Source organism: Odontomachus brunneus, unplaced genomic scaffold, assembly GCF_010583005.1.
Source record: "Odontomachus brunneus isolate Ranch 3 - 2012 unplaced genomic scaffold, Obru_v1 Obru_scaffold_036, whole genome shotgun sequence".
Taxonomy (NCBI): domain Eukaryota; kingdom Metazoa; phylum Arthropoda; class Insecta; order Hymenoptera; family Formicidae; genus Odontomachus; species Odontomachus brunneus.
The window spans coordinates 2,388,837-2,401,808 of record NW_022639486.1 but is presented as its reverse complement, the minus strand read 5'-3'; the positions used below and the strand labels follow the sequence as shown (position 1 = coordinate 2,401,808).

Below are 12,972 nucleotides of genomic sequence, written 5' to 3'. Positions count from 1 at the left end.
TACTGTTTGCGTATTTCGGGAGAATTTAAAGCCATTTTACAATTGCGTAAAGGTAGTCACGAGTGGTTGTAAAGGCCATTCTACAATTGTTTAAGGCATACTTGTGAACATAAAAGCCAACCAACCCAAGTATTTTATTCACTGATTGCTTTATTCTGATTGGTTGTCGTAATCACTTACAATCACTCAGCTTGGTCTACAATATGCGGAGTAAGAATTGGCCAATCATAGCCGATTATTCTTGTAATCATTTCATTGGCTACGGAGTATCTCAAGATGAACTTAAGACTGCTTAAATATAAGATCCGATTATGAATATTAGTTATAAGTTCTGTTTAAAAACGTTAGGTTCTTCATTTGCAAGTGTCGTATCTACATGTTTGTGCGCGCGCATTACGATTTGATTATTTTTTACATTATTATTTGAGGAAACGATATATATTACTTCTTTTTAATAACATAACTTACGTTCTGTACGTTAATCATTCGTTCTGAAAGACACGAGGTGTGAAAAATGCATGGACTATTGTTATAGAAGTTTTATTTTTTTAAATCTAAATTAATTTATATATATATATATATATATATATATATATATATATATACAATTTTAAAAAAATACCTTAAAGACCTTAAAAATACCTTAAAAGTCGAAAAACATACATAGAACGTCTTTAAAATATCTTTTAAAAATTTGTTCTACTTGAGTAGATTCCCTTTTAAAGTAGACCTCTTCCACTCGTACACAAAGCGCGAACCGTTTTTTTTCAATCCTGAAAGGGGACTGCATAAGCTTCCTCTGGGATTGTCTCAAGCGCTGCCTGCGAATTTGCTTTAATTTTGTCTACAGTTTCGAAGCATCATCCTTTCAATGCTCCCCTTTATACGGGAGAAGAGAAAAAAGTCGTGATAAGTCAAATGAGTACGGCGATCATGGGACACCTGACGAAATGCTGGGTGAGATACTCCTCTGAGTGCGTTTGTGATAGCTTATTCCTCAATATCTTAGAGCAATATCATAGCAAAGTTTCCGAAAGCTTTTTGCATCAGTTAGTGTTTCAACTCCAGTTTTATCAAGTTTAACGCAAAATTTTATGCATATTTATCCCTACACAACACAACGTCTAAAATTGAGACACAAAACGTCTCATGTCCCGATTGTAGACGTTGTGTTGTGTGGGTTGTTCTTTAAACTCGTTTATATTTAAAAATCGTAGATGACGAAAATTACAATAAAACACTACCGCTCGTAGATTATGAACAACTAAATGAAACAAGTTGCAGCAACTTGCAGCGTACATAGTTGAAACATAAGACATCCAGTCACTGCCAAGCGAGAATGTTTTCATTACGCTGCATGCTGTAGAACGAGTCCCCATATTCTTCGATCACACCTTACATTTTATATATGTTAAATACATATAATCTGTATTTCCTCGTAAAAACAATTTTTTGGTCTGTATCGTACACATATTTTATCTACATTCATAAAAGCACACGTTACAAAACTACAAAGTCTTCAAATCTCACAAGGACGACCGAGCTTCTGTAAATGCTGTTATTAGGCCTCTTAAACACTGCTTATAAATATATAAAAGATATGCCACAAAATTATACATGTAACTACTATCAGTAATATTAATATAAAATTGATTAATATTAATATTGTATATATAATAGTGTATTTACATTAATATTAATATATACGAACTCTAAAATTGATACAATATTATTCTACGACAAATATTTGTATACATATGTTATTGTATCACAGAGCTTCTTTAATTTATCAAATGATTATTCTTGTAAGATCATCATAAATTTATGATCAGCTCTAAGAATCAGCTCTCAAGTATATTAAAATTGAGTCCATTCGTATAAGCTATTATTACACCTATGAGAACTATAATGATAGCTACGATCAACGCGATTTTACGCTTGTATCCCGTATTATCCTGGGACTGTTTTGAGTTGTCATACTTATCTCTCTTTTTGCGTCGTGGCTTGAACTTCTTCTCGAATTTCTCAATCTCCTCTCGATTGCGCAGTTCCTCCGCCTCTCGCTTCCTCGCCATCATAGCCTCTTGTGCTTGGTTCCTTTCGTTCTTCATCGACTCGCACACATCGTCACATTCCACGGTAATTTGCTTCTTCTGAATAAGCGAACAAAGGAAATCCTTCTTGATTCGCTTGCATTTGCACCACAATCTGACTTTCTTATTGCATTCCTCCCCTTTCGTACAAGTTCCCGAGTGACAATCGTTGACGCAACGATGCCCACATGAATACTGAAAAAACAGAAACATATTAATTGTATACAAGGTTCTCAGGTGTACCAAGTGAGAGAAATACAGCAAATGAGAGCTAGTTGTTGGTAGAGAGCGGTTATTGGTGTTTAAAAGTAACATCAACAGCGTAAAAGAAACGAAATTAAATGCGTAATTAAAATAGTTTGTTGGAAGTGAAGTATTGGGATTAATTAATATTAATAATTCGGGATAAAGGTTCAGTCTCTGACATGGAAAGCTGATTCACTGTTTCACGGTATTCACAAGTATTCCGGACAAACGTTCAGAACATGCGTTGACAAAGCCAGATATTATAATTCTCCCGTAAATTTAAAGTATTTGCACCAACAACCACCATTGGTCCTCATCTTTCTCTCACTTAGAGGTACATTATATTTTCTATCGAGAAACGAAATAATTTCGTCGTAATAACACAAGCGCAATTACATTTTTCGGGCATTGGTTGCCGCATCGCAGTAACTCGTTTCGTCTCTTGCTGCTTGCAGACGTCAAGTCGACGCAGTGTCTATACAGAGTGCTGATGCCGCAATGGCAAGAAACCCGCACCAGTTGCTTGCACGGCTTGCACGGTGCCGGATGACAAGGTTGCGGGCACGCGTGCGTGCAACCAGTTGGACGTGAGAAGAGGCATTCGTTCACACACTCCATGCACGGAGTGCCATTGCTGCTCGTACCGTCTACCTCGTTGACTGTCCCTACCTTGTGACATGTTAATTCGCAGGTGTGATTTTTACACGGCAGTGGTCGGCCGCAAACTCTACCGCAGGAGCTCGGTCTCGACATATGGCACGGCCAAGGGCGCGTCTCATGACCGCCTAGGCAAGTCACAGGCACGGAGACTTCGCACGGCGGGCACGGCAGGGTCTTCAGCTGCATAACGTCCTCCTGTCGTTTCTCCCAGGGTCCGATGGGCTGTGACTTCGCTCCATTTACTTTCACCTTTACCCAGACCTTGGTGTGGCAGGTAGCTGGACAGCAGTGGCCGCATCTCTTGTAGATCAGACCGCAGACCTTTTTGCACGGCGGACACGAGCCCTGATGGCACTTGTGCGTCTCTCGTTTGCTATGGTGGCAGATCGGCGGTATCTTGCAGGACTTGTTGCACGGCGGCGGTCGAATTCGTTTCCTGGTGCCGCACGGCACCGTGATTCTGCTGCTGCCGCATCTACATTGTATGACGTCCGTTCTGTTGCACGGATAGCACGGACCGCTGTGACAGGGCGCGGCGCATTTGTGCTTGCGGCAATTTAGCGTCTCACCGCAAATCTTCTCGCAGAGATTGGATGCGTTTTTCAAGACGCAGTCGCAACATTTTTTGTTGCACAGATGCCGGCCGCACAGGCGCGTCTGTGTGCACTTCTTGTTGCAATGAAACTCTTTCACACAGGCGATCTCCTTCGTGTAGCTGCCACATCGGCACGTCTTCGTCACCACCTCCAGGCATTGGCCACAACGATCCGTGTGGCATCTCATGTTGCAGTAGTGCGAGCCGCAGTTCAGTAACTTGCCGCAGGTGTCCCCGCATGCCGGCACTTGCTGCTGCCTGCAGGAAACCTCGTATCGTTTCTTTCCGCAGGGACAGAATCTGTTCTTCTCCATGGGACAGTCACCGCAGTCGCCTGGCAAGTGGCAGGTACTCTCGCAAACATGCACGTTGCAGGAAAACTTTCTGTTGCATGGTTTCTCACAGATCCATATACCCTTGTGGCATTTCTCTTCCTTCTGGCTGCTTTTGCAACGGCATTTCAATGACACTGTCTCCATGCATGGCAGACACTCACCAGTATGACACAAATTGCCACAACTGTGCATGCATGATTCGTATTTCGTGTTGCAAACGTTGCCACAGCTCCAGTTTTTGGCATTACAGCGACGTGGCTGTGCTGGTAGTTTGCCACAGTAACATTTTACCATGACCATCTTGGCACATGGTGGACACGGACCAGGATGGCAAAGCAATACACATTTATGGCCACATTCTGGTTGCAGCAATTTACCACAGGTTTCGCCACAGGAATGCGGGATCATCCATGGTTGATACGGAGGGTCTATGGTCTTTCTGCAGAAACACTTGTATGATCTTGGGATCTGATCCTGCCCATATTCCATACGACATTTAGGGCTATAATATATGCAATTTTGTTAGTATATCAAATACAAACTTTTATGTAGTTTGTACAGTTTTATGTTAGAGTAATTCAAGATATGTACCATGCCCAGATTTGGGTAATTCCTTTAGCCCGTTTGTAATTCAAACTGTCATTTATCCAATGTAAGATACAAGACAAATGGAGAAATGCATAGCATATTCTGCAGTTCCATATCTAAATACATATATACAAGAGGAATATAAGTGATGCTATTGAAAAATTGTAATTTTTTGCATATTTGGAGAGACAAGTTGAGAAAACATGTTACATTTATAACATAGTTTAAAGAGATTTGTGTGCTCTCTTTAAGAAATTTAATATTTGTATAAACATACAGTTTTATAAGTAGACTTATCTATACTTGGCAATTTAATTAAAATGTTATATCAATAAAATATTATTATGCTGTGTAAACTTACCGGATCTATTTTCTTGACAGTTGATATACATATCAAGCAAACTGCACTGCTGGATTGAAAAGAATTAACTAAATATGATATCACTTTTTCTGCATCTATCCCTTGTCCTTTATATGCAGACAATACTTTGTCCACCACATTTTGAACATCATCCTCATTTGTTTCATCTTCTTCTTCACTAGATGAGTTTAAGGATGCATTTGCTTCCAGGTGTTTCTCAATAGACAATTTGTTTTGTGCTTGAGCCTTCTTGAATTTATGCATCTTGAAGTTCCAAACTGTTATAAATCAATGATATAATCCAAAAATAACCTAAAAATTAATTTTATATGTGCAATTTATGTTACAATTTTTGATTAATTAATAAAATAATGTAGCAAAATAGTTTCTTTGTATAATATTCTCACATAATTTTCATGAAAATACATTATGTACTTTAGAGAATTACATACCGTATCTGTTATGCCGCTGAATAATAATCAGTTATTATTGAATTAATGGCAGGTTGTTTAAAAAACTGGTATTTAATGAACAGTGGAAAATTATTAAATAATAATGAGTCACATGTATACTATTTTGATATATAATCAGCGATTCTTCTTTTCCGCCGACTTTAAATCGGTAAAATTTAATTACAATAATTTAACTACATATATACACTTTCTCAAGTTTTTTTTATTACTGTTTGCGATTTTGCAACGTATACATGTAAAGCTTATCTAAGCTTATAACGGGTGGCCATGGCAGCGTAATGTATAGTTAGCGCCAAAACGGTTTCAATAGTTTTTCTAGATGCATTTAGGAACAAAACACGGTATCATAAGTATGTGAATCATTGTCACGGGGTCTGTTTTCTGTTTCTGCACTTCTGAACTGGTGCAATAAGTTAGAGTAAGACAAATATATTTTTTCTCGCTCTAACTTATTGCAACAGTTTAACAGTGCAGGAACGAAAAAACAATCTACGGGCTGAACCATGGACATAGTATACATGGGCCCATATTCTGAATCCTCTTTTTCGATAAAAGTGCCTTAAATGTAATTCAGCCAATCAAGTGGCTCCTAAGCCTCTTTTAGAGGCCCTTTTATAGATAAAAGAGGATTCAGAATATGGGCCATGGACTCCGAATGCCCTATGTTCTGTCTAATAGAGTGAAGCCAACATCTAGAAAGAGTTAGGATAGAGGGGCTATAGTTTTCTATCTATTTTGTCACTTTTTTGTTGCGCGTGCATCCATTTCTCGTTTCCATAATATTATAGAGTGCAACAGCATCCCGACTAGACTGGCAAGTAAAAGTCTTACTTAAATTTTATTGCATACTTTGTGCAGAAAGAGACAGAAAACACAGAAAGGCTGTACATATTGGCTTCACTTTTCTGGCCGTATGTGGGGTCCATGTATACTACATCCACGGGCTGAACAGCCTTTCGATTGCTGTCACAACCAATCATTGCGCAGGCTCATGAACAGTGGTTTACATATCTAGGTTACCGTGTTTTATTCCTAAACTCATTTAGAAAAACCACCTAAACCTTTTTGGCGTTGACCGTATATAGAGTAACCAACCAACCATAGATTTGTTCCTTAACGCTCTTCTTGAACTGTTCTGTAACTTACATATTTTTTCTATACATTTTTTACGATAAGTTAATGTAAGTATAATAGTTATGTATGTACAGTACTTCTCTACGATAAGTAATATAATATTGCAAATAATAATAACCATCTGTAGAAAATATTATATATTGTTATTTATAGTAAAATTATATATTGTTACATACTTTTTATATAAAATCTTACTCAAAGCACTTGTAACAGATCGTTTACTTTATATTACAAATACAAAGATTGTGTTTGCACAATGTGTAAATATAATTACCCAGAATTACTATAAATTTGTAACATTTAATCTCAGAAGTGTCAGACTTACAATTACATCGTAACTTCAGTAGGAATGAGATCATTAATACTAAAGCTACATTTGATATGTAGAAATGTTAACATACATATAACTGTAATACATATATTAAATTTGTGCACTTAGTCTATTATATATTTGTATTGCATTAAGTAAGGCACTTCCAATTATATATCGAGCAAGGCACTTAATACATATTGAATTATGTATTGACAAGGATATGTTGTATTCCAAACTTGCCTATATCATTAATATTTAAACTCAACATGTGAAAATATATAAAATGTTGGCAGTTTAACAGCAAATTTGTTTAGAATATTATAACGTAGCATCTAACTATGTATTATGCTATATATAAAGCTCATGTCCTATTGGTAGAGCTTGTAGATACAATTTAATAAAATTGGCAGTAGAAACTGAGCAGTGTCTTCCGTACATTCAACTTAGGTGCTAATTGTAGATTCTGCTCAATTTTTACAGTCATATTTTGTTGATAGCTCCTATTACATATTTGTTGACACTCTGTTAATGAAGGTTTGTAGCTGAGACATTGTAAAATGTTTTGAAGAATTTGACAGAGTCTCATAGATTACATTTTGTAGAAAATCTAAATAAAAACATCTATTTTGTGCTTTACTATTTACTCAAGCATTCTCAGTTACCTTATGTAACGATTTGATTTTTTAAAAAAGTATCAGCTTTGTAAAACAATATAAAATACGTGATATTTACATAATACTTAAAATATATAGATGTGTTCTTTTTCTTTATATATATATATAACAATTATTTTGTTCTTATATATGGACGGATATAAAATAGCTACTGTAGGTGTTAATTGCATAATTGTTAAAAACTATTACTTTACAATAAAAAAAGTTAAGATTTAAAAAACTCACTAATTATCATCTTAATAATCGTATACGCAAATAATATTAAAAAATTGTCACATTGCACTCAGAATATCTATAGATGTAGCTAATAATTTTTGATTATAATTGTTTGTAAGTGTAATTTGACATTTCATATAATATTGATAGAAAAAATGATAAGTTTTATTAATAAAATTAATAAAATATTTAAAAACCTAGATATAACAAATAAATAAAGCGATTGTCGATTTGAAAATATTGGTAACTTAATTATTAAACGGCTGTTTGCGGTACTCCCTGCACTAATAGAGTCCTACTTTTAGCTTTCGGCAGTGCTGATTGACTCATCGCTTTTGTCAATTTAGGCTGACCATTAGGTGAGCTTGTAACAAAGCCTTCCGATCTCATATCTTTCAACGAGACATTAGAATTGCTTCGTAACGAGGGCGTGGAACTAAACTTTCTGTTTTGCGCTAAACGTTCTTGAAGTTTCGTTTCGTTTTGACGTGGCATTCTAGTCTTTATCGGAGGTACGTCGCGATATTCGTATATGTTTTCCTTAGATGTACGTGTTAAATTCTCGATTCCCTCGGAATGTTCGTCGTCTCGTACCATCAGGATGTCCCCGCTATAGTAGTGATCAGATTGTCTGCAGAATTAAATTGATTTAAATAGATAGAATCCATCGAAATTAGTAGTATTTAATATTTAATACTTTTTTTATATTAATATTTAATACTTGGCTACTTCTATTTTATTATCTAGTTTGGATTTCTGCATTTATTTGTCTTATCAATTATATTAGTAATATATAATACAAATAACACATGCAATTAATAATAAAGCGTGCTTGTGATGGACATACTAAATATGAAAAGTGCATGATATTTTTCTCATAAATACCTGCACGCATCCTAGCTGCCTTAGTTTTGCTAATTGTAAGCAGAAATGGAGTTAATTAGCAATTTATATAAAGAAGTTATGATTAAGAAAATAATATAAAAAAAAAGCCGCGCAACATTATCATAATATCGCAGTGTCACGCGCAAGAAAGTTCGCGCAAGTAATCACAAACCAGAACCAATTTCCGCATGCGCTACCGTTTGGTGCAGCCAGTGCCGCCGAATGAAGCTGTAGACACATGGATTTGGTTCTGTTTACCTTTTCTTACCTTTTGGCATTGCGCCAAAGCATGCAACACACCACAGCAAGCACGAGTAACAGCAGACATGCCGCTGACATTGACCAAAATGCAATTTGAAGTGGCTGCTTGGGTTCCCACCAATACTGCAATGAAAATCGCAAATGATAATTTATATAATTTCATGAAAAAATAACAATGTGTTCCGTATCCTAATATTTTACCTCAGTAACAGGAGGATACGTGGGAACAAGATAACCAATAACAGTTGGCAAATACATGGACCAGAACGCACTTTCTGTCTGGCGATAATTAATTTCGATAGAACTATTAAGCGTCGTATTGATATTGAGATATCGCAATTGTCCATATCGAGCGACATCAAAGTGTAATCCCAAAATTTGCGAAGGTGTTGGATTTCTGAGACAAATGGATTAAGTCATTTCAAAGTTCCTGAACTACCTAAATGAATTATTAGCTACATACCCGTATGTTGCAAAATTGGAGTATGCTTTCATGAAGAAATGACTCATATTGCGATCACTGTCAGTCCACATATCTCGACTTAGTTTCAATCTTTGTGGGAAGAATTCTGCATTGACAACATTCGATTAATAAGCGATGTAATTTAAGAGAGAAACATACGTGAAAAACATACCAGAATCCATAAACGGCGCCCCTGTTAGCCACAGATGTTCTGTATCGTGAGATACCCTGGCCCAGTGTGGCAAATTGAATGATTCTATCGAAGTATTCAGAACATACAGATATGTCGGTACATGTTTCTCCACCAGCAATTTTGCTATTTTATCGTATGGCGCGACATAGTGAAAGTCCGACAAGAGCTGAAAACATTAATAGCAGTTAACACAATATAATAATATACTGTAGCCAAAATTAAATTTGATTATTCTTATTACTTACATTTATATACTGATCGCGTATATGCGTAACGTTCATTGGATCTGGCCAATACGTGTACATATATTTTATTGCTTCATAAACGCCTTGTGGATTTAGAGTGTAATTATACTGAAGAACCAATTCCCATACCTTTTCGTCAAACAATTTAGAATCAATTGTGTATAGATTCCTTTGTAAAGTTACATTATCTTCTGCAAAGCGCGAATTAGATGTAAGATAAAACTCCAAGTGAAATAACAAACACAGTAAAGTGGAAATAAATTAAATAATCAATAACATACTTATAATAAATGCTGCTTCTTGAGTTGTAATGCCAGCCATATAAGCTAAGTCTTTTCTATATCTTTTAGCTTTAATACTTTTTTCCGGTGTTTCAGCAAAGAAACGCCAGTCGGCCGCTCTCCATCCTTCATACCAATCGTCTTGAGGTATCGTAAAGTTAATATCCAATACAGGCGCCCACGGAAACATTCCAATGTTTGGCCTCAATTCGGAGTTGCCTAATTCGAAGGGACTACGTCCGTCTTTCAGGCATTGTACTAATTTCCAGCTGCTGTCTATACTACATCCTAACATGTTTGCATATACTCGGGATGTGTTTTGTGCTCGATACTTGTCCATGATTACCGCCCAATCAGCTAAAGCCGAACCTGATTGCGCTATTACTTTCGCTACCAACTCTCGCGTTCTACAATGAAATGAACAAGCTGGATTGGAAAAGGAATATACAATATAATAACATATTAATACTAATTTCTTTTTACCTAGGCGCAACCATTAATAATCCTGCACTCGCTGCTCCTGCACCAGGACCAAAAAGTGTTATAGCTTCAGGATTTCCATTAAAAACTGCGATGTTATCATATACCCATCGTAGAGCCATAGCTTGATCAAGAATTCCATAATTACCAGGGCTATTTTCATCTCCAGTACTTAGAAATCCTGTAAACATGTGTAAAAAAAGTTCTTACTCTACTAATATTTATATAAAATTTAGAAAATGTTTTTTCCTATTTCTACCTTATATCTAATTCTATAACTCTCTCTGATTTCAAATTAGTGAATTTAAATGACTAAATCAAGATATATATTTTTAAGACAAATAATCGCTAAACATGTCTAAAGCAAAAATGTAGTTTTATTATGAACATGTCAATTTGTGATATGGCTAATCAGAATAAGAACTTATTTTTCTTAATGAAGCTTTATGTGATGACTAAAAAAATATACCATAATACATATATTTTCTGTTTTTATGTACTCACCAAGAGCCCCAAGGCGATAATTTATTGATACCACTACGACATTATAAAAGGCAGCTAGTATATGAGCAGGGAACAAGTTGCTAGCTCCATGAGTAAATTCACCACCGTGTATGTAGAACATCACTGCATACTTAGATGCCAGCCCAGCACCAATATTGGGTGTAAACACATTTAAGTACAAGCAGTCTTCATCAACATCTCGTATACCTTTTGTAGCACCAGTATATTCACTCGGCTGTGGACAAGCTGGACCCCAATCTACAGCTTGTAAAAGCTGCCATCCTCTATGAGGTCTGGGAGGTTTAAAACGGCCCTCTTTTACAGGTGGCAGTGCATAAGGGATACCCAAAAATACATTGACAACTTTTGTAACTCTATCTACTGTCGGGTTCCACGGTCTCTGTCTTGAGAATGGATCATCGTACAACTGGACTTTAAATCCTTGCACTTGTCCATAATTTGTATTCACGATTATGTTTCTGTCTCTAAAAAGTTTGGAGTCTGGTCTTTCTTTTCCTTGAAGATCTTCACGCCAGCCAGCCAATATTCCTGGCAATGGAATCCTTTGTGTTGAATGCTTCAAGATAAATTAATGTTTAATTAAAGATTAACTTAAATAAAATATAAAAGAACATTAGCAAACGATATTTCAATATCAATCAATATTAATTATTTCGGCTACAGTTTCTTCACTTACGTCGTACAAGTAGCGATCCTCGGGTGCCCTTGTGGGTCCTCTATCAAGAGGGTTCCCAATGCCATATCTCCTGTTCTGATATATGTACGTATTGTAGACGTTCGGCGCGGCCTGCGGCGGCACGTATACACCATCGCGGTTATAATATCGTCTGTTTAACGAGATCGACTCCTGGGCGAACGTCAGGCCAGTTGTCAACAGGCACAGACTACAAACAATGACGCTCCCCGCGGTCGCGCGCTGTCCACGCACGGCCATGTTCACACGTGCGGGCCGCCGAGAGCGACAACACGCGAGAGGGGCTCTCGCAGGTGTGGCTGGGGGACCTTACGTTACTATACGACGCAGGCCGACACACACTGCAACACAAGGAAACGGTACCACGAGGAACAGATGAAAGCGAAAGTATCTCGCTCGTTGGTTTGCGCGAACGGAGTTTTCGTGGCGAACAAAGAACGGACCGATAAGCGTGTTATCGATTGCAGCGATGAGCAGCGCGTCAACAGAGAACGGGCAGGTGTCCCTTCGCGAGAAAAATTGTGTCACACGCACGATTGTAGTAGTGCACTTGTCATGTACGTCGTTGTGAGTACACAAGAGAGAACGTAACGACACTCGTTCACTCTCACCGAGAGAGACGCGCGAGCAAGAGTGCGCGTTCCAAGTATCGTTACGAAACGCCTCGCTCGTCGCGGTCACCACACGCGCGCATGGCAGCGTCTCCCCACGGCCAACACCCTACCGCCCGTCACTATCGTTCGAACACAACCGTTTCGCGCGTAGTTCAGGCGTAGTTCGTCGCACGCACACGTCGCGTCCCGCTCCCTCCCCCGCACTGTTCACTAATAATGGAGGTCGAGTTTTTTATTTCATCGATGGATTCATCGCATGATGCATAAATGCAGCGTTTCGCTATATTTACGCATCATGCGATGGATTCATTGATGAATTAAAAAACTCGCCCGATATGTTAAGCGGATGACACAAAAAAACGTGAGCAGTACAAGTTAGACAAATTGATCAGTCGATTATTCTCCTTACAGTCCACGAATAATTAATTGTGATCAGTCAACTTTCTTACCTGTCTTGCTGCTTACGTTTTTTTGTGTGCCATCCGCTTTACAACACTTTCTACGAGGAACGCGCGACGCCGAGCGTGAGGTCAAGAAACAAAGTTTAAAAGCGAAAGACGGCAACGCGCGTTCGCGTCAACGACGAAGTGTCGCAGTACAATTACAATTTACAAAATACCGAATACAATTTCGCCGTGCAAGT

At 37.6% G+C, this 12,972-nt stretch overlaps 2 protein-coding genes across 4 annotated transcripts; both read right to left on the bottom strand.

Annotated features, from left to right (window-relative positions):
* Positions 1–629: 629 nt before the first annotated feature.
* Positions 630–5,879, bottom strand: LOC116843889 (NF-X1-type zinc finger protein NFXL1). Its single transcript, XM_032814773.1, has 5 exons — positions 5,331–5,879; positions 4,879–5,190; positions 4,521–4,633; positions 2,736–4,431; positions 630–2,288 (listed from the first exon to the last, which is right to left on the bottom strand). Exons 2-5 carry the CDS (start codon positions 5,140–5,142, stop codon positions 1,842–1,844), a joined length of 2,520 nt encoding a protein of 839 aa, XP_032670664.1. The 5' UTR covers positions 5,143–5,190; positions 5,331–5,879; the 3' UTR covers positions 630–1,841.
* An 886-nt stretch (positions 5,880–6,765) lies between these two features.
* Positions 6,766–12,372, bottom strand: LOC116843918 (acetylcholinesterase). Of its 3 annotated transcripts, XM_032814865.1 has the most exons (11): positions 11,698–12,372; positions 11,001–11,577; positions 10,500–10,677; positions 10,017–10,423; positions 9,736–9,926; positions 9,470–9,656; positions 9,298–9,403; positions 9,036–9,231; positions 8,842–8,957; positions 8,574–8,602; positions 8,137–8,319 (listed from the first exon to the last, which is right to left on the bottom strand). In XM_032814865.1, exons 1-11 carry the CDS (start codon positions 11,953–11,955, stop codon positions 8,285–8,287), a joined length of 2,280 nt encoding a protein of 759 aa, XP_032670756.1. In that variant the 5' UTR covers positions 11,956–12,372; the 3' UTR covers positions 8,137–8,284. The 3 variants fall into 3 exon arrangements, with proteins under 3 accessions (XP_032670755.1, XP_032670756.1, XP_032670757.1); XM_032814864.1 differs by lacking the exon at positions 8,574–8,602 and having other exon boundaries at positions 6,766–8,319; positions 11,698–11,955; XM_032814866.1 differs by lacking the exon at positions 8,574–8,602 and having other exon boundaries at positions 8,175–8,319; positions 8,832–8,957; positions 11,698–12,370.
* Between the last annotated feature and the right edge of the window lie 600 nt (positions 12,373–12,972).